This window comes from Megalopta genalis, chromosome 3 (genome assembly GCF_051020955.1).
Source record: "Megalopta genalis isolate 19385.01 chromosome 3, iyMegGena1_principal, whole genome shotgun sequence".
Lineage (NCBI taxonomy): Eukaryota > Metazoa > Arthropoda > Insecta > Hymenoptera > Halictidae > Megalopta > Megalopta genalis.
The window spans coordinates 17545052-17566280 of record NC_135015.1 but is presented as its reverse complement, the minus strand read 5'-3'; the positions used below and the strand labels follow the sequence as shown (position 1 = coordinate 17566280).

The window sequence follows — 21229 nt, the reverse complement described above, 5'->3', positions numbered from 1 at the left end:
CGAAGATATCGTACGTGATCCACTGAATATGAAGGCTGTTTCTTCTAAATCGAAATGATATTTCATCCCTCCGTTATCGTTACACCGTGGAATTTTATGCAAAATTGTCCGCGTCGATTGTGAGAAATCTATTTGCGTGGTTGCAATTTTTAATCTTTCTGCTGTTTCAAATTGGTATATAGGTTCAATTGCAAATTATTATTGCAAAGATAATGGATTGACATTTTTTAAATAGCAAGAAACTAAATAGCAAGTTTATTTATTTTTTAATCGTTTTAGTAGATTAAGGATAATATATTGACGTTATTTAAATTGCAAGAAACTAAATAGCAAATTTTGTCATGGTTTGATCATTTTGGTTGATTAAAGATATAATAGATTGACATTTTTATAATAGCAAGAAACTAAATAGCAAGTTTATTTATTTTTTAATCGTTTTAGTAGATTAAAGATAACGCATTGACGTTATTTAAATTGCAAGAAACTAAATAGCAAATTTATTCATGGTTTGATCATTTTGGTTGATTGAAGATATAATAGATTGACATTTTTATAATAGCAAAAAACTAAAAAGCAATTTTATTTATTTTTTTAATCGTTTTAGTAGATTAAAGATAATATATTGACATTATTTAAACGGCAAGAAACTAAATAGCAAGTTTATTTATTCTCTACCCATTATAGTAGTTCAAAAATGACACATCGACATTTTTGGATTCTTTGAATCATTCTGCTGTTTAAAATTGCAACCACACAATTTTACCACAAATGCAGAAAATCCGCGGCACAATTATCAAAGCCTCAGAATTAAAGTAAACGAAGCCACGCAAGAAACTAAAATTCTTTCGTACCGTCAGGCAAATGATTGAATTGCAAAAGAAACCGCAGCGCAGAGGGTTAAAGAATACACTGAATAAAAATCGTGTGTACAACATTGAAACGAAGCAATTCCGAATAACGATAGATATATGAAAGATGATGGAAGAGATAAATCTATGTCTGAAAATAGGAACTTAACCGAGAATCGTGCGAGAACAAATTCTAAAATATTCCGACACGAAAATTCGAGCAAACGATCTTCCGGAATATTCGGAAAGCCGGATGCTAATTTCGATGCGGCTTCTAGAAAATCAAACGCCGTTCGATCTAACCCTTTGCACTCGAGGGTCGACTCTCGAGAGTCGCCATCAAGAATTGTTCTATCACGTTTCCAAGTAATCATCAAATTTATAAATAAATAAATAATCATCTACATTTAAAAAACATTACGAAGTGTAACTGTTGCTCGAGTCACAAAATTCAATGCGGTGTGCACAAAATGCAGTAAATTATGTTAAATGAAAATACCATAGAACAGAGAAACTATGTTAGATTTCGTGTTAAATTCACTTCGAGTGTAAAGGTTAAATTGCACTCGAGACTGTTTTAATTCCGTAATAAAGACATTTGTTTGAATCGACGGTATATCCATTTCGTATTATTTTTATTTGACACAGACGAAATAGAACGAGCGCACTTATAGAACAGTTCTGTTCTCTGGCAAATTCATCGGATACATACAAATTGAACAATGTGAAAATTCTTTTGAAAATAGTGCGGCAATTTTTAGCGTCGTCCTGGAATCGCCACTCGAGTGCAAAGGGGTTAACCCTTTGCACTCGAAGCTGTTTTAACTGTGAATTTAATATAATTTTTCTGACTTACAGTATTTTTATTTTCTATAACAAAGTGCATTTTATGCATATGAAATTGGTTCTTGTGACTCACGCAACGGTCGCGCTCTTAACAATTTTTCAAATCTAAGCTTTGTTAATATAAAAATGATCTTAGAACGCGATATAATAAATCTTAATGGCTCCCCAGAGTCGCCACTCGAGTGCAAAGGGTTAATACAACCGACAAACCGACCAAAGTTCTCGAATAAATAAGAAGAACCGAATAAATAAATTTCGCCGACCCTCGAGACGAGTTCTGACCAGTTCACGGATCCCCATTGGCGTGGTCTCCGGAGCCGCGGAAAAGGTCATCGGCGACGGATTTGCAAAAGCAGCGAGCGCCGCGATGGCGCGCCGAATTTCCGAGGCGAAAGAAAGGATCGTTAAATCGTTGCCGGGCACTGGGAAAAGATAAGGGACGATCACGGGCCCGGGATCGGCGGCTGCATCGTCAGTGCGGCACTGCGGCGATTCGTCGTTCCAGGATCACCGAATTAGGACGCGAAGGGCCACATTGGGGGGCGTGGGGGGGACATTTACCTGGCCACCATCCGGAACAGTATGCCCAGACAAGCTTGCCGACGAAATTTTCCTTGCTGATCCTGGCGGAGCCCCTTGTCACCCTTCTAATGTCGTGATACTCGTCGTCGCACCGCGCAATTCTCGCTCGTGGCGCGTCGGTTCTCGTCGCGACGTCCTTGACGGACGTCGCGACGACGCCGACGTTGTTCCCGTTCGCCGCCGTCTTCTTTCTTTTCGGCGGTTGCGCGGACGTGGACCGCCCGTTCCCGGCGGAGCGGGCGGTGCTCACGGCCGATTTGCATCGGGAATCGTTATCTCTGTTCGACTTTCTTCGCCGCCGAGGCTTCCTGCCGTCGTTCGACCGCCCGCCGTCGCCCGCCGCGGAATCGTTCGCCCGACGAACGTCCGCCGGAGCAGGGAAATCGCTGGACGCGCTGCTGCCGGACGTCCGGCCGCGTTTCCCGCGGCCTCCGAAATAGGTCCCGTCGTCCCCGGTGCTCGGCCATTTGCCTCCTGCGGCGGAGATCCTGTCGGCGAGCGGCAGCGCGTCCACGTCCTCCGCCCAGTCCGGCGACGGCTCCTCCGCGAGGAACGATTCCGGCGGGCTCGTCGACGCGACGTCGATCGCCAGCAGATCGGTCTCGAACGCGTCGCACAGCATCGGCGTCGGAGACGATCCGTTCGCCTGGCCGACGACGTCGATCGAGCCGCGGAGATCGTCCTGCTGCTCGCGCAGATCGTTCGCCGATCGGCTCTCGAACTCCCAGCAATGGCCGTCGACGGTCCCTTCGTCCTCGGTCGTCGCGGCGGACGACGCCTCGAGATCGACGTCGACGACGCTCTCCAGTATCATTCTCCCTTCGGAGACGTCCCAGGCCGCGTTCTCGCGGCTCAATCGATGATCCAAGGCGGAATGATCCAGAGCTTGCGGCGGCGAGTCGGTCGATCGCGTCGCCGTTTCGGCGACGCCGTCGCCGCGACGTCTGGCCTGGTAACAGATCCCCGGGCCGAGGTCGACGCTCCGAGGTCGATCCGGAAAGAGATCCTTATCCGTCTCGAAACGGTCCTGGTCGCTTCGATCCGGCCGTTTCGTCGCGGCGCCATCGCTCAGTTTCCTCTTGCACGATTTCCAAAAATTCTCCACCGTGGGATTCCTCGCGCGATCGAGCTCCCGATCGAGCTCCCAACCGGCGCAAACGTTCCTCTCCGCGGTCGTAGATTTCCTCGGCGTCGCCGTCATCCCCCCGCCACGTTTCGTCGTCGTCCCTCTGCCACCGCTGCTACCGCTGCTGCCGCCGCTGCCGTTGTTCGACGACCCACGCGACGTCGATTTTTTCCTCGGCGGTGACTGCGCGGTGATCCTCGCTGGGAAACCAAGGCCCGTCGTTCTGTGACTAGCGGCTGCAGCGGCGGTCCCGATCGTCGAATTTATCGAGGGGAATTCCACGGGCACCGGTGTACTCGTTTTCACGAGCGAGCCGTCATCGGAGAGCGTGGCAAACGAGACGCTCGTCAGACACGGCTCCGATATCAAACCTAATTCCATCGCGCATACCAAGGACCAAACGCTCCCCTCCGCCCACGACTTCACCGTGTCTCTTCCGCTTCGGCTGCTGTTCATCCCGGCCATCTGAAACGTGAACATTTTTGCCAGCTATGAAACATTATGCCCTCTCGCAAGCGCGCTTGCCAAACGCGCGCCTCAACTTCGCCGACGGGCGGGCGGGAGGGAAACCCGCGCCGCGACGAGAACCGGTCGGTCGACGATGGGATCGATCGAGAAAACGAGCGCACGGTCCGATACGTACGATTGCTTGTTCGGATCGAATTCGAACTGGTCCGCGAACCGACGTTTCTCCACGGATTAGAAAGACGGAAATGACGCGGAGCGGGGCACCATGGGAACCGTGCGAATTGGACTCGGTGTCTGATGTATCGTTGTACGAGGGGGATCTGTTGTTTTAGATTCTTTTTCTTTTGGTTTATTAAGCAGTTTTAGACTGTATAAAGAGGTTAGTCGGAAAATACATAGATACAGTGCAGTCGCTGCAGTCTTTATACAGTAAATTTTCAATAATTGACGCTCGGTTTGGGAAGAAAAATGGACATTTTGGGAAGATGAGGTACGATTATTCGAGTTTTGCGGCTCGATTTTATAGTTACTGACAATTGGTAAGGCTCGAGTAATAATAATCGAATAGTAATCGTGTCTCCTCCTTCCGAATTGTCCATTTTTGTGTATAATCCGAGCGCAAATTACGGAGAAATTACTGTACTAAGTACGTGACCGCTGAAATGTGATACGTGGCCTACGAATTGCTTTCGAATCGCGTCACGTGGCCTCCGAGTTGCTATCGAATAGTGTCACGTGGCCTCCGAATTGCCATCGAATAGTGTCGTGGCCTCCGAATTGCCATCGAATCGTGTCACGTGGCCTCCGAATTGCCATCGAATCGTGGCAAAAATTAGAAATAAACAAGTGAAATTCATATTAACATAAACCAGCAAGCTGGCCATTGCCTTTTCCGCCGACAGCCCCAAGTTTCTCCAAAAACTACCCCCGCAAGGCCCGAAGACTCGCGACTTATAATTCTCAGATCCGCCGGTTTCCGAGCTCCTAACATTTCTAGAAGAAATCACTACATCAAATTCCTCCCACAGACAACAATCCAGAAAAACGCAGCGGCTTATTGTCCAACGATTGAAACGAAGCAAGCAAGTTCTCCAGGCCGAGGAACCTTCGCAGGAGCTGAACAACAGCCCGCAACAAATCACGGCGAAGACGTGAAATTGATTGGCGCGTCTTCGGATCCGAAGGACGTCGCGACGTCGTTCGCCGGGGTCGTCGTCGTCGTCGCCGCGACGCGTAGAAACAAGGTCGCGACGCGGCGGCCCGGCCGGTCCCGGTTCTCGCGGTAGTCGCGCGTTTAAGAAGCCCGATAGGATCGAGGGGGGTTGTTGCTCGGCTCGCCGAGAAGGAGAGACTGGAATCGCTTTTTAAACAGTGCCGCGGAGGGTCGGCCATAAAAAACCGGCGGCGGGGTAGGGGGCGAGGGCGAGGCCGGGGGTGGCGAGGGTGTCGCGGGAGGGGTGTGCGATCCAGCACGTGGCGCGCCTCGAAAGGCATTTCTCGAGGTCGCGGCGTGCTTTGCCGGGGTCGACCTGATGAATGGAAACGTCGGTATTATTGTGTTTACACGCGGGACACACGGGGGCCTCTCTCGCTCTCTCGCCACACTTGGCGTGGAAACATTCATTCATAAAGCGTTCCGCGCGTTCCTCTCACCACCGGTGTGTCCCGCCTCTCCCTCTCGGCCTCCCTCTGGTTCCCACCGGTTCCCTCTGGTTCCCTGTGCCTCCCTCTGCCTCCCTCGCCCCGTAGGCCAGCGGCAGGCATAGCTACCCCTCCACGGATTCGCCCCTGCTCCCCTCGCCCCTCGACCTCCTCGCCGTGCGGAGAGCTCGCGCGCCTCGCCCGGAGCCGGGCATCGTTACTCTCTCTCTCTCTCTCTCTCTCTCCTGTCTCTCTCGCGCGCGCGCACGCCCGCTTCGTTATGCCCCTCTAGCCGAGGGTACACAGCCCTCTCCAGCGCTGCAGAGGGGTGGCACACAGCAGTGACGTAGCCAGAATTACGACAACGACCTGCTGATTCGCTTATTCCATCCTCCTCCGAGCTCCGTGTCCACTTTTAGTAGTCGGCCTCTCTGGTCCCGCGGACGCCACCGCCGGCCAGGCCCGCAGAATCCCGCCGAGCTTTTGTACCCGAGAAACCCTCCCCCGCGCCGCTCCTCTCGGAAAAGGATCCCTCTTCTCGCCGGATTCACCCTTTGGCCGACTTTGCGCCGCGAAGCATCGCGAAGCATCGCGAAGCGTCTCCAGCCTTTTCGCGGAGTCGCTCTCTTCGCGGCGTAAGCTCGCGCACCGGAAAACGTCGTCTCCCTTTTCCTAAGAGATCCATTCGCCGCCCTTCGGCCCCCGCCCTCCGCGGTCGCTCTTTTGCGAGCCGCTCTCTCGACCGTGAAACGTTCCGCTGAACTGGTTCGCGACCGAATCGCAGTCGCGCCTCTCCTCGGACCTCCTTGTCCGAGGACAAGCAACGAATGCTTCGATCTACTTGTGCAGTCTGCGGCTACCCCCAGCAATCCCAGAACTGTCGCACGGACCGCGTTGTAGGTCAGGTCGCGATCGATCGATCCCGATGGACGCCCGCTAATCGGAACGCGTTCTGAGACTGAGAGACACGCGTGCACGACGCGTGTTCTACACGACACGGCCGAGAAGCCGAGCGCCCCGCGACCCTTAACGCGGACAAGAACCTTCTTGGACTGTTGACGGATCTGCGGATCGGTTCGAAGGGCTGCGTTCGACGCGATTGCTGCGAAAAGCTCGCTCGGTTTCTATCGAAGATGGTTGAAATCCTTGAACTACAGAGTCTTGAACCTCGAACGACGGATCTTCGCGGTCGAATCTAGCTAATTAGTATACTTGGGAGAGCGTTTGTCGTTTTATTTAACAATTTTTCTTGACGTACTTGTCGAGGTTATGTCGAGATTATGCCATGTTAATGTTAATTTTCTGCAGGTTTCGATGAAACGTGTGAAAATTGAAATCGGTTAGGAACTTCAGACATTCGGATATCAATTTTTACGGTCTGGGTCAGAACGGACCCTGAGCGCGCGGTTCGAGTGTTAAATACGATCAACGCGGATTGTTTTGTGGTTGTGGCGAGGTCGAGATTTATTTTCACACAGTATAATTTCGATTATAGTATATGCTTGATTGAAGAAGATAATCTAAAAATTCGTCACAAAAACAGTCATTTTGACTAGTTTGGTAATTTTAGTGTTAAGCTGCGAGTCTGCGTGTTTTTATTGTTTCATATTCTTTATTATAAATCTAATAATCTATATAAAATATATAAATATAAAATAATCTGTAAAATAAAGTAATCTATATAAATAAAATCTGTCTAATTAATCCATCTAATAAATCTATCTAATAAATAAAATTATTTATATTATATATATATATATATATATATATTATTTATATTTATAAATATATGTATATTATATTGTTTCAAATCTGTTCTAAATATCACGTCACGCTGTTCATGCATTGTCACGTGTGGACGGATATGACGTATTATTTCCTGTACGATTTCACGTGATATCACGTGACGGCGGCATCAGTACGTTTCCACCTTAAATGACCCATCGATTGCTTGGTCGTTAATGGACTGCGGTTCTTTATGCATTTATGGTGTACGTAGTTTGTAAAAGGTATCGGTGCAATCAGAGAAACCTCCAACCCTCTGGTAACGCTTTCAAGTCCTTTAACCCCTTAAGCGTTCCGCGAAATTCAAGAGTCTTGGTTGAAATTACCTATCATTTCTGCCTGATATCAAATGATGTTTACCAAGTATCGTAGATCGTATCGTTATTTTTTGTTGTTGTTAAAAGATACCGGCAATATAAAATGACGTGCAAAATATTTGCTTCGGACACGATTAAATTGTTAACAAATGTTATTGAGTATTATGTATACATAAATTAAGTTCTTCGTCGTATGAAGCTGCTCGATTTATTAATATTAACTAATAAATACTAACTAACTTAATATTAACTAAGCTTTTTTCTTAAAATAAGCTTTAACAATTTCGCACTCGAGACTATTTTAACTCCACAATGAAGACATTTGTTTCAACTATTTATTATTCAACTAATTATTATGGAGTCTTCTATTATTAATATATATTATTATATCTGTTATTATATATATACATAATATATATTATTATATCTATTATTATATATAATAATTTACATTAATATTAATATACAACAATTTATTATTATTTACTATTTACTTTATAATAATCAATAATTATAAAAACGAGGTGCAATATCGTGCAAATAATCGTATCTCTTCCTCCCAAATTCTGCATATATTCAATTACAAGCTGAAGAAAAACTAAGAATAATTGACTGTATTGCATTTTAAAAGCTGTGCGAACACTTTCATGCCTCGTTGTATTATTCCAATACAAAGAAAAGAACCAAATAGCGACGAATCAAAACCTGTCCCTAATATAAATCAAGCAAGAAGTTCCAAATTGAAACTTCATCGAAATATTATTTCGAAAAATCTGCTATTGAAAACCCGCGTCGGATGGAGGAAAAACGCGTCGGAAGAAATTTCGTGGAGCAACGTGCCTCGCCGGGATTTCGGCGTAGAGAATGGGAGACGATTTCAAGCGGATTCGTAACGTATTCGAAACGTATTCGAAGCGGAGCCTGGCCATCGGCAGCCGCAACATCCCCGGTGCGTAACGCGTCACGGTAATTTATAACGGCCGGTTGTCTCCGCGCCGTTGCCTACTTCCAAAGGGCGTTAACCGCAACGGAAGCCCTTCGCCGGAGGAGACAGAACGCCCTTTTTGCGCCCCCCCGCGCGAGAGAGCCTTTCTGACCGACGATAAAGGTGCCTGCAATGATTAGTCGGGGCGTTTAACCCTCGGACGGTTCCGCCGTGCTCCCGCAGCCCGAATAACGTCCTTTATTGTTTCTGGAGTTGCCGGAGCGATCAAAGCAATTAATTAGATTTTTATTTAACGAGCGACACCGGCGAAACGCGATTTACTACGCCGCACGTGTTTGCTATATGCCGTTCGCCGTCTGCCGAAAGTCCGCGAAATTCGAGCAATTTAGTTAATGAAACCAAAATGGCAGCGTTTAAAGAGACGATCGTTCTCCGCGGAACCTTTTCCACGGATCCCGCGAATCTCTCGACGAGATTTGCTCGCTCGCTCGCTCGCGTAATCGTAAAAATGTCAACGCGTCGCGCTCACGCCGTTTCCTATGAATTAGGGTAATCCGGGGATTGAACGTCTTGGCAGGACCCTGGCGTTTCTTCGCGAAAGTTGCGTGCACGTCGACGGGGTGTGCCGTGACGTAACTCGTCGTTCTACCTGCAGACGCAGCTTGTAATCCACGCGTGTAATCCGTTTCCCATTCTGCCACAAATATTTGTCATTTTATCGTGATCCCGGATTACGGCGGAGTCTCGCTTAACGAGCGGGACTGTTTAAGCGAGAATGGGATGAATGTAAATAAGATATGAAAGAGACGAATGCCCGGGATTAGAGGTAGAGATTAACAATAGATGAAGTAGATTCAGACGGACTATTCGTAACTGTACTGACGTAGAATTCCCCCGACGGAGCCGGCGCGGCGCGCCGCGATGCGATGCGGCGCGACGCAACGCTCGCTCTCTCCCGTAAATACACTTTTTTCCCCGCGAAAGCGGCTTCTACATCGTCATCGCTAATCTACTAATTACTCGGCCCTCAAAAGTGTCGGATCCTTCGCCGAAGTAGAACCAGACTACCGAGAATGTCTTTCTTTCCGCGTCGAGACTTCTTCTTCTTTCGGCTTCGCCGCCGGACTGCGATTCTTCTTGCACTTATGGCGACCGAGCTACAGTGGTCCATAAAAGTGTTCGTATAGCTTTTGCAACGCAACACAGTAGATTTTTAATAATTTTTATTCGGCTTGTAAACAAGTATGCACAATTTGGGGAGGAGAGATGCGATTATTCGAGGCTTGCACCTCGTTTTTATGATTGTTGACAATTATTATAAAGTGAATTATAAATAATAATACATTATTATAATAATAATTATTATTTATATTAATAATTTATATTAAAATTAAAGAGATTAAAATTAAATTATATTAAATTATATTTGATTATATTATATTAGATTATATTAATAAATTATTATAAACTAGAAATTACTATAAATTATTATAAATGACAATTATTAAATGTAAAGACGAGTCGCAAGGCTCAAATAATCGTACTTCCTCTTCTCAAATTGTCTATTTATTGTTTACAGACCGAAAGAAAATTAGGAAAAATTTACTGCAACTATTTGAAAACTGAACTGAATGACTTGAATTTTTTTCAGATGATAGAGGGACGAGTCTACTAGACGATGACTAAAATGCTTTTCTCTTTAAATTCGCTATTACTTGGAGTGACAAAAAATCCTCCTCGTTCTTTAACTTTTGTATCACAGTCTATAATTAAAAATTTTTTAAATGTCTTCCACAGATCTTGGCGATTCGTATGCATGTTGAAAATTTTATCGAAATCGGTTCACGTTGTGCCGAGTTACAACAAATTAGAGATCGCGAGAAAGATGAGTTTGATAAGAAACTTTTCAAATCCATATGACACACTTGTCAATAATGTGTGAGGAAACACACACAAGAATATGCTTTATGCGTTATTGTTACTACTATTGTCATTTTGTTCGAAGCCCGTTGATAATTTAAAAATTGATGAGATACGCCGTACACCGTCACACCGACGCCGCGTAAAAAGTGACACGATGCGTGTTGCATCATAAAGGTAAAGATTTTAGATAAATACTTCGACACTGCTAACGCTAGATCTCCATAGCACTAAAAAACCAGATATTTTATACTAGTTTACAAGAATAACGCCAAGTTACTTTTACATTGCATTACTTCTTTTGCACTATTCTATATTACAAGTATTTCTATTGTTATTTTATATATTGTATCCTAATATTTGTGGTAGACGACACAAGCACTGAACAAATAACACATAAACCCATCTTTGCAATCTAAACAATCGTAAGTTAACAAATCAATGACCATGGTCATTTCAACGTAAGTTCCGTAAATCTAGCGTCAATATACCGCAAACTTGAATCAAGAAATCTGTTCCATCGTTTCATTTTTTATCAGTTTTTACAATGCCCAGCAGTGTCGAAATCAAAATTTTTTTTACGGTGCCAACAATTTCGAAGTCAAAATTTTTTTATAACGCCGTCAGTTTCGAGATCAAAATTGTGTAATCGGATATTCTGACCGGCACAGTGGATTCATTGTTAAACAATTCTGAAATGAAAAAAAAATGTGAAACCGTTGGATTCGAGGGTTCTGCGTTGACGGAGTTCGCGGCCGGCTGTTTACTTCGTGAACAGAGATTGTTCATGAAAGCGATGGAGAAGAAGCTTCTGAGCGTCTCGGGGATCGGCACGCGCTGGCGAATCGCTTGTCGCGAGCGGTGACACTCGAGAGAGAAAAGGAGAGAGAAAGAGCATAAGAGAGAGAGGGAGAATAAGAGCGAATAAAGAAGAGAGAGAGAGAGAGAATAAGAGCGAATAAAGGAGAGAGAGAGAGAGAATAAGAGAGAATAAAGGAGAGAGAGAGCATAAGAGAGAGAATAAGAGAGAGTAAAGGAGAGAGAGAGAATATGAGAGAGTAAAGGAGAGAAACAGAGCATAAGAGAGAGAGATAGAGAGAGAATAAGAGAGAGAATAAAAGAGAGAGAGAGACAGAGAAAGAGAGTGCTTGGCTCTCGAGAGAGAAAGAGGAAGAGAGAATAAGAGAGAGAGAGAGAGAGAGAGTGCTTGGCTCTCGAGAGAGAAAGAGGAAGAGGAAGAGAGAATAAGAGAGAGAGAGAGAGAAAGAGAGTGCTTGGCTCTCGAGAGAGAAAGAGGAAGAGGAAGAGAGAATAAGAGAAAGAGAGAAAGAGAGTGCTTGGCTCTCGATTAGCTGTAGTCGACTATCGCGGAAAGGGAATCGGCCGACGCGCCTCGAAGCGCTCCGAAGCGCCGTGAAGCGCCGCGCGCGGTCCGGCCTCTTGACCATCCATCCTTCCGCGAACGATGCGAACGTATTATTAAGCGTCTTCAGAGACACTCGAAAACGCCGGGGGATCGGGCACGCGATCGCGATCGCGCGTACCCTTTAGTCGCGATCTCGCGTGACTCGATCCGCCGTAGCGGCGTGGCGCGGCGTCGCGCGATTTCACGCGAATACCGGCTTCACGCGAGAATCGATCGATCCTCGATAGCCCCGGAACGTGCCGGGAATAAAACATCGGCCAAATAAAAATCACCTTTCGATCATGCTTCTGGAGTTACACGCCGGCGCGCCGCGCCGCGCCGCTGCGAAAACGGCGCGCGTGCGCGCGCTCAAAGATTCTGGGCAAAACGAGCTGTACGATCGCGCTTTTTCGAGTCCCGTATTTCCATAAAAATATAATAATTTTTATTCGTGCACGCGGGGCTAAAAAGAACCCTTTGTCGCGAAAAGAAAAGAAGAGAAATAAAAAGAAACGAGATTTTTGTATGGCGATCGCACGAGTGCGATAGAAGTAAAAACGTATATACAGGGTGTTTCGTTTAATCGAGTAACAGCCGTTGTTCGAATAAGAAAACGTGTTATTCGCTTTGAAAAAGTCCAGTCGACCTTGAAACAACCTCCGCCATTATATGAATGAAAAGATTGTTGATAACGCGTAAGATATCGTTTGGTATTGTATTGTAACTTAACTTTTGTGAAAACATTTTTCTCGCAGCTTCGTCCAGTTTCGAGTTATTTCAATAAAGACAATTAATAATGAATTTTTTCAACGCTACGTCGATCGTAGCGATGTCGACAAAGGACAGAAGAAATCGAATCAATCTGTTCCACGATGTAAAAATCGAGGAGACAAAAGATTTCAATATTTTCGTATAATTTGTAATTTGTCAATTTATAATTTCTTATAGAAATTACTTCTGTTCGAGGACGCAAAAAATTGCGAACACTTATGCCCGGAGACTGCGGATCTCCCTGCAAAATAAAAATTGCCCGCATCGTTACTAAGAATCAGCAGTCAACCCTTTCACTGGAACTATGCTTCCCACCCCCGTTTCAGTGCACGTATGGACCACCGGGCTCAAATATTCCCACCGTTGAGACGTGCTGCCATCTTGAAAATTCGTATTGTGCCCACGGAAGGGTTAAATGAGAATCTCCCCGCTCCTTTAACAATCCAAAAAAAAGTTACTTACGACTCGTCTCTGCGAAAAATCCCTAAAACCCGCGCGGTCTACGCACGATTCGCGCACAGAAACTCGAATCCGACGATTCGCGAACGAAATTCGGCGTCTCGCGACGCCGCTGCGCCGAAAACAAAGCAAAGACGGCCATAATAGAACCGTGTCGGCCGTACAAAACCGGACGACGCGTTGACGTCGGTCGAACGTTTGTAAATTGTTTGCACAAAGCCAGAAACATAATCTCGTCCGCGGTACTCGGATGTTTCGGTGGCTGCGATTGTTTGCGTCCCCGGGATCCTGCAAATATGCTCTAGATTTCGGAAATTCGGCGCGGTGCGCCGCTGGGGGAGACACGGGGGGACGCGCAGACGAGGGACGAGGGTGGCTAAAAAAATTGCGTAGGCGCCGCGGCGGTGGAGGAGAGGGCGGCGATAATTACCGGAGCGTCGAATAATCGACGGCAGAAGGGGGGAAACATTTTGGCGGTCCGGCGTCGTTAAGAGGAGGCACGATCGGCTCGCGTGGAACGGGAACACGCTCGAATCGATCGCGATATTTCGCGAAGACGCGGCGTCGGCGTCGTCGACGTCGTCGGCGACGGCGGCGGCGGCGGCGGAGAGCGGCGCCGTGGATACGTTCGTGTTTACGCGTACTCAGCTGATATGAATGGACTAGGAGCCGCGGGAGCGAGCGTACGTATTTGTGGATTCGGTCATGACGACTTTCAGTATAAATTGAAACTTCTCGAGGGTGTCTCGTCGGCCGGCAGGGTGGGAGAATGTCAAGGGGCGTAGGACAAAGAGAGGCCGAGTGCACCCGGCTGCACCGGACAGAGACGGGGCGAGAGACCGGCTCCCGGAGAGGGGAGAGACCGTGAGAGGGAACGAGAGGGACGGAGAGAGACAGAGAGAGAGAGAGAGAGAGAGAGAGAGAGAGGGAGGGAGGGAGAGAGAGAGAGAGAGAGAGAGAGAGAGAGGAGCAACAGAGAGATTGCCGAAGGGTACAAAGCCACGAAGCTGGGTCAGTTCCGTTTAGTACGAGGCAGGCTACGATTCTGTATGGATCTGTCGCGGCTTATGCCTGCGGATCGGCTCCGCGCCATGCGATACTACGAGCACCTCCGATCCTCTTAGGGACCAGAGGACTCCCACGCGATGAAGGGGACACACGGCCCCGTTAGAAATACAGTTCAACGCGAGAATTTTCGAAAATCTTTAGCGAACCTTCCAGATCGAAGAGCTCTGAGACTGAAAATACAGAATGCTCGATGCACAGTTATTTCTCTCTCTCTCTCTCTCTCTCTCTCTCTCTCTCTCTCTCTCTCTCTCTAGTCGACGCTCAGATTGCGCAGAAAAATGGACAATTTGGAGAGAGGAGATGCGATTATTCGAGCTGCGCGTATAATTCCGTGCCCCGTATTTCCGTGTCTGTCCATATTTCTTCTGCGCGTTCTTTAACGCTAGATTTACGAAACGCGTCAAAATGACGGGTCACTAATTTCTTAATTCACGATTATTTATGTCGTAGAGATACATTTATGAGTTGTTTATTCAATTTATATGTTACTTGCTGCAAATGTTGCAATAACACTTGTTCAAAATCGAAATAAATGTTTTATTTGTTAATTTTTGTAAAATAGTATAAAACAACTGTTTTCTGTGCTCCGTAGATCTAGTGTTAATAACAATTCCGACCTGTTTTACTTTTTTCATAATATCGTTTCGGGTGATCTTGTTTTTATAGTTGTTGACAATCGGTAACTATAAAAATGAGCTGCTAAGCTCGAACGATGGTATCTCCTCTTACCAAATTTGTTCATTTTTTAGGGTAATCTGAGCGCGAATTAGGGAGAAATTGCTGTATAGTAAATTTTACCTAATTGAAGCTCAGATTGTGCACAAAAATGGACAATTTGGGAAGACAAGATACGATCGTATCATACGATTACAGTAAATTCTCCCTAATTTGCGCTCAGATTGTGCAAAAAAATTGACAATTTGAGAAGAGGGGATACGAATTGCAAGTCTCGAATAATCGTATCTTCTCTTTAAAAATTTGTCCATTTTTGTGCGCAATCTGAGCGCGAAATAGAGCGAAATTATTGTACAGTAAATTCTCCCAAATTCATGCTTTGTTTGCGTACAAAGATGAACAATTTAGGAAGAAAAGACGCGATTATATCATACGATTACACTAAATTGCAAGCAAAAATGCACTCCTCTTCTCAAATCGTCTATTTTTCTATACAATCTGAGCGCGAATTAACTATAAAAAACGAGCCGCAAGGTACGAACAATCGAATCTCCTCTTCTCAAATCGTCCATTTTCGTGCGCAATCTGAGCATCAATTAGAAAGAATTTACACGCTTTTTCCTTGACACGAAACATGAAAACGTTGGAATATCGTTCGATATTTCGCGAGTCGACCGGTCAAAAGTCGAGACAATGCCGAACGCTGTTGCAAGGAGACTTCTCCGTTAATCCAATCAGTTTTTGGATTCCCCGATTGGTATCCCGATCGTCGGCACGCGTGCGACCCAAAATGTAGATCAAAGGGGTCATCACCAAGCACGTCTTTCAAGTAGACGTTCCCAGACACAGTTGGACAACCAACCGGGGGTAGAATAAGAAGGAGAATGCGGCGAGAAGCTAGACGGACGAAAAAAAAAATGGCCACCGACCGGCAAACGGAGTAGGAACATTACCGAAACAGAGAATTGAAAGATCACGGTTGCCTAGGATTCGTTTACCTCCGAAGTCGCGGATCGATCTCGTCTGGCAATTATCGACTTTTTCCACTGAAAGTCGTTGCCCCTGTGCTTCGTGCTCCCTTCCCTCGCCGTGGATTAAGGGGATGCGCCGCCGTGTACGGTTTAAAACAAAATTTGTTTGCGCAGCCCGTTTACCCAGGATCCGAAACGTCACGTTCGAAATCCTTCCGAGAACTGAACAAAGACTGACCGGGATCCTTCTAGGCCTGCAACAATTTAGGGCTGCGTAATCCGAATGTGCAGAACGTGCAAAGCTGTTCGCGTTTTGTCGGAAAACTCTGTACTACCGCAGGCTGCCCAATTCTCCAATTGCTGCGCCTGCGATTTCGGGTACGATCGACTATAAAGTTTGTATCAAATCAAACATGTAAGATTTTTTTACTCCTCTATTTCGTTTATCCAGGGTGCCCGATTGTCCAATTGCTGTGCCTTTGCTTCGATTTCGCGTACAATCGACTACAAAGTCGACTATACAATTTATATCAAATAAAACAAGTAAGATTTTGTTACTCCTCTATTTCGTTTATCCAGGGTGCCCGATTGTCCAATTGCTGTGCCTTTGCTTCGATTTCGCGTACGATCGACTACAAAGTCGACTATACAATTTATATCAAATAAAACAAGTAAGATTTTGTTACTCTTCTATTTCGTCTATTCAGGGTGCCCGATTCTCCAATTGCTGTGCCTTTGCTTCGATTTCGGGTACAATCGACTACAAAGTCGACTATAAAGTTTATATTAAATAAAACAAGTAAGATTTTTCTATTCTTCTATTTCGATTATATTTGCATGAAATATCTTATCCGATAAATCTGCAATTAATTACGCCCGAAGACGTGCAAAAGGCACAGCGCGATCGGTCGCCGCACAGTAATCGACTGGTAACTCCTCGCGAGTCGAGTTAGCAACGTTTTTTGCTCGCGTTCTTCATTGTTGAAAAGTTGGAAGACGTTCAGAGCCGTTCGTTGTCTAGAATCGCGCGTTGCCAATGACAACGTCCGCCACATTTGCGACGAGCGACCGCGTCACGGAGTTCTTTCGAACGCGAAGGTTCCCCGAATCAGAAAAATCCATCGCCGCGAACGCGAACGAAACTCGGCGGGGCCGGCCGGCCACTTGCTCGCGTCTCGACGGGCAAACCGGGCGATCGCCTTAATAAACTGTTGCTTGACCCAGTACCTCGGTTTCGGAGGCACCGATGCCTCCGCCGACGAGTCCGCGAATCGGGCTACTCGAACCGAACCGGCGCGGCCTGTTTGCGGAAACGTTTAACGGAGCCTCTCCGGGCGCAAAGAGGGCTCCGGCGAGCCTGGACTCTCTCGGGCGAGACGAAAAGGCAGAGAGCCGCCGGCTGGTTATTAGCGAGGGGGGAGAGAGGGGGAGGCGACAAGAGGGACCGCGCGCGGGCGGTCGCGAGCTCGCGAAAGCGACGCGGCGCTATCGGGAGTCGAAACCTCGGGCAATTTGCGATCGGATTTTCCCGCGAGCGAGCGAGCGAGCGAGCGAGACGATTCGGCCAGGTTCCGGCCGCCTCCGTTCGCGTTTTTTCCGTCCGCGTTTTACCGCGCTCGCGAGGAGGCGCGCTTGATTCCCGAGGTCCTCGCGCGCGTCGCGCGTCCTCCCTCTTCCGGGCCGTTTGTGTCCCTCGGCCGGTGTGCGTTCGCGTTCCGTCTTTGTTTCCGGCGAACAACGGACAGGTAAAACGCTCCGCTCCGCCGTGCTCCGCGCCGTGCTCCGCTCGGCTCCGAGCCGTGTTGCGCGCCGAAGAGGCCCGCAGGAGGCGAACGGGCGGAGAGGATCGAGGGGCTGGGAGAGGAGAGGAGAGAGGAGCGAAGAGCGGAGCGGTGCGGCGCGGGGCGAGGGGCGCAGGGTGGAGAAGCAACAAGGAGCCTCGCGGAGGGAACAGAGACCGAGGAGGAGAGGGCTCCCACTCGGCTAGCAGCGGCGGAGCGCAGCGTGGGCTTTTCTTGTATTCTATTGATTTTTCCGAAAGTTCGCGTGGTGGGAGTGCGGCACAGCCGGAGAGAGCGGAGTGTGTGTGCGCGCGCGAGAGAACGAGAGAACTCCGCCAGGAGCGTGTTTGCGTGAGCTTCGACGACGGTATCGTCTTTTCCACCCGTCTCTCTCTCGCTCGCGGGAAACGCTCGCGTCCACCTCTCGTTTTCCCTCTTTCCCTCTTTCCACCGTCAAGCTTTCTCGCTCTCTCTCTCCCTCTCCCTCTCTCTCTCTCTCTTTCTACTTGCCGGCGTTTGCTCTCGCGTCCGCTCGCGCCCGCGCGCGCAAATCCTCCCGTTCTCTCTCCCGCTTTCGAGCAACACGCTCCTTCCCTCCCAGCCACCCCCGGCTCTCTCCGTTCTCCTCGCGACTCTCTCCTCTCTCCTCCTCTCTTCTCTTCTACCCCCCGGCTCCGCGACCCTCCGCTCCTCGCCGCGTCTCGCTCGCACCCTCCGCTATCGCTTCATCCGACCGCTTTCCCTCCTCGTCCTCTGCCCTCTCGCTCCGGCTCGCCTCGGCTCGCTCCCGCCCGCGCGAAATCCACCCTCGACCCCGCCAGCTCGCTCGGCCGATCGCGCTCGCGCACACGCGCATGCACGTGCACGTGCACGAACAGACACACGCGAGCGGCGGTGCCGCTGCCGCCGCCGCCGCCGCTGCTGCTGGTGCTGGTGCTGGTGCTGGCCAGCGCGCGCCCGCGCACACACGCCGGCTATTCGAAACAGGAGCGTGTTAAGGAGTTCGACTTTGACATTATTTTCAGAGATAATCGAACAACGGCATCGTGCGCGGCAACAACAACCCGAACAACACACGATCGCCATCATTCCTCTCGATCGACCCGCTCCCCGAAATCCGCGGCTTCCGGCGGCCGCGCGCACGCGACCTTCGGCGCCGCCGAAATTTTTTCACAAATTTTTCATCCGCGTCCCGACAAACATCCGCGCCAAACCGTACACGATGCACACGATTTTTCCGCGTGAATTACAACGCGACGCTTTCGGTGTCATCCTCGAAGTCGTTCGAACCCGCCGATCGGACACCGCGGTTTTTTACGGGTTCATGGGGAGGTTTGGGACTCGGAATTTGAAGCAGCGTGTAAATTAAGAAGGTATTAACACGTCGATGTAGTATTTTTAGTAGATCGAGAGACGATCCAAGGGGGAACGACGTTGCCGCTTGGTTTCGCGGACGATTTTTATTTCGCGTACAAATTTTTATTTCACGATTCACCGCCGATCTCCGGCGATTCGCTGACTGTTCGCGTTCCCAGGATCGTTTCGGCCAACATCGAGATGCAAATTATCGCGTGTAATGACACAACCCTTGACACAGCCTCGAAGAACAGTTTACTGTTAGTCTAAGCGCCAGATGTCATCTTCGCTCGACTCGCGCGATAAATCGTCTCGCGCGCGATTCGCCTTCGATTCAGCCGACCGCAGGTGCCAAGCATTCGAACGACAGATAATTCTGCTATCGGAGGACCGGATAGTCGAGGTTTTCCCTTGCCGGAAGACTCGTTGACGAGCGTACGCCGAGAAGAATCGGTCGTGGTCGAAGGAGTCAGAAGCGCGCGGATCGAATCCCACGGACGCACTTTTATGGGTCAATCCCGCTTCGCCGGTCGCTACGAAGTTTCGGAGACAGTGTTTACGTTCCGGAATGACAGACGAGTCTGCCGAACCCCGTGGCGGATCGGGATCCCTTGAAATATTAACAATTTTTCTTATCCGAGGTCCGGGGCCGTGCGTCACCGGCCAGGAAGAAAGGGAAACGGTACGCGCCGCGATCGCGGGTTCAGCAATTGATGCGCGGAAACGTCGCGTAAATTCCGGCGAGACGCGCGTTTCCAGCGGACGATTGCGAATCGATCCTCGAATCTTCGAAAACGGCGATCGCCTCGAAACAGAAGCACGCGGCTCGCGTCGCCTCGCCGCGGAAACATCGCCTCGCGGTCGATGATTCGCGAAGCAATCCGCGCGATTTTATGCGAAGACGCGCTTATCGCCAGGAAGCGATCGAGATCGACGAGGAAACGGCGAATTTTCGCGGTTTTTGCAGCTCGGCAACGCCTTATCCGCGAGACTCCGAGCGAACTTCCCGCGATCAGGATGCACGCTCGACGAAGATCGACGCTCCGTCGAGCTGTTCCAGCGAGCATAATTGTTACCACGTTATCGAAAAAGCATCGCGAACGTGAAAAAATACGACGCCGTCCTCAGAATCTGCGACGCGTTCGAGGCATCGTCGCGATTTAATCGAGTTCCGCGTATCGTAGCAACTGGTCGGGCTGCCGCAACGTTATCGCATTAGACCTGCACCCAACTAATGAAGTAACGCATGGGCATATTTACGATGTTCGTTTATACATCGAGATCGGTGCACTTCGAAGCGCGCAACTTTATCGACCAGAGAGGAGAGCGCGGGCACCAAAGGCTGGGCGCAAAGCAGAGATTTCGATGAGCTAACGATCGCGTGCCGGAGACAACGACGACGGAAAGTGGACCGAAAAAACCGCGGAAACCGCGTCGATTGCGGAGCAACTGGAATCTCGATAGATTTCCGAGCGGCTCGAAGTTCTTCGATTGGGCTGGAAATTTCGAAAATCTGGTCGACGCGTTTTCGACCGCCGGAAACGGGGTATTTTTGCCCGGCGTGCGCGCCTCGACAAAATGGTCGCGCGAACGGAAACTTCGGAAAGGTTCGGCGTCTGTGTAAAAATGCCGGCCGAAAGACGAAACTAGGTGCAGTCGGTGCCCGCGAAGAAGATCGCGGACAAAATGGTGGCGACGCTGCTGCACGGAGAAACGAATCGCGTTCGGATTCGCGATGGGCGGTTTCGCCGGGGCGAGAAACGCGAAATTTTCTCGGGGAAAGATTCGAGGGCACCCGGTTCTCGGTACAGCCCTGGTATTCCATCCACCTACATCGTGTGGCAGGGTCACCGCATGCACCACCACACTGGCCGGCCCGCTCATACGTGTGCGCGTACTTGCCCTTCTACCGGGTGACGCCGAAGCACGCGGCCTGGGCTCGGGCTTCTATCGGTTAGAGCTCGCCGGGTTTCCGTTGCGAGAGACGGTTAGGTGCGTGGGCGGTTAGTAGCGATTTCGCAGCGTTACCATCGCGGGAACGGACCTGTGCGAGCTGCGTGAACCGTGCCGAGCCAGCACAACGCGGATCTGCCAGCGAAACAACGTTACGCCCCGCGTTCGAATCGCGCGAGCGATCCGCCTCGAATTTCTACGGAAAGCAGGACGGGGTTCGGTCTATTCGAGGATTCAACGTTCGAATAGTCGAATTGCTGAAAAGCGGCGCGAGTCGGAGTCGCGGGAAAAGTTATCTGGAAAAGTTGTCG

General features: G+C 48.8%; 1 protein-coding gene across 3 annotated transcripts in view; it reads right to left on the bottom strand.

Annotated features, from left to right (window-relative positions):
• Dnmt3 (DNA methyltransferase 3) overlaps positions 1-21229 on the bottom strand; it is a 211357-nt gene that overhangs the window by 14755 nt on the left and 175373 nt on the right. For 2 of the 3 annotated variants that reach the window (XM_033478278.2, XM_076520235.1), the window contains one exon: positions 2256-3867. In XM_033478278.2, coding sequence (XP_033334169.2) covers positions 2256-3867 — 1612 coding nt within the window. Of the gene's footprint in view, positions 1-2255; positions 3868-21229 lie in introns of those variants that run through there. The other variant, XM_076520236.1, reaches the window with a different exon arrangement.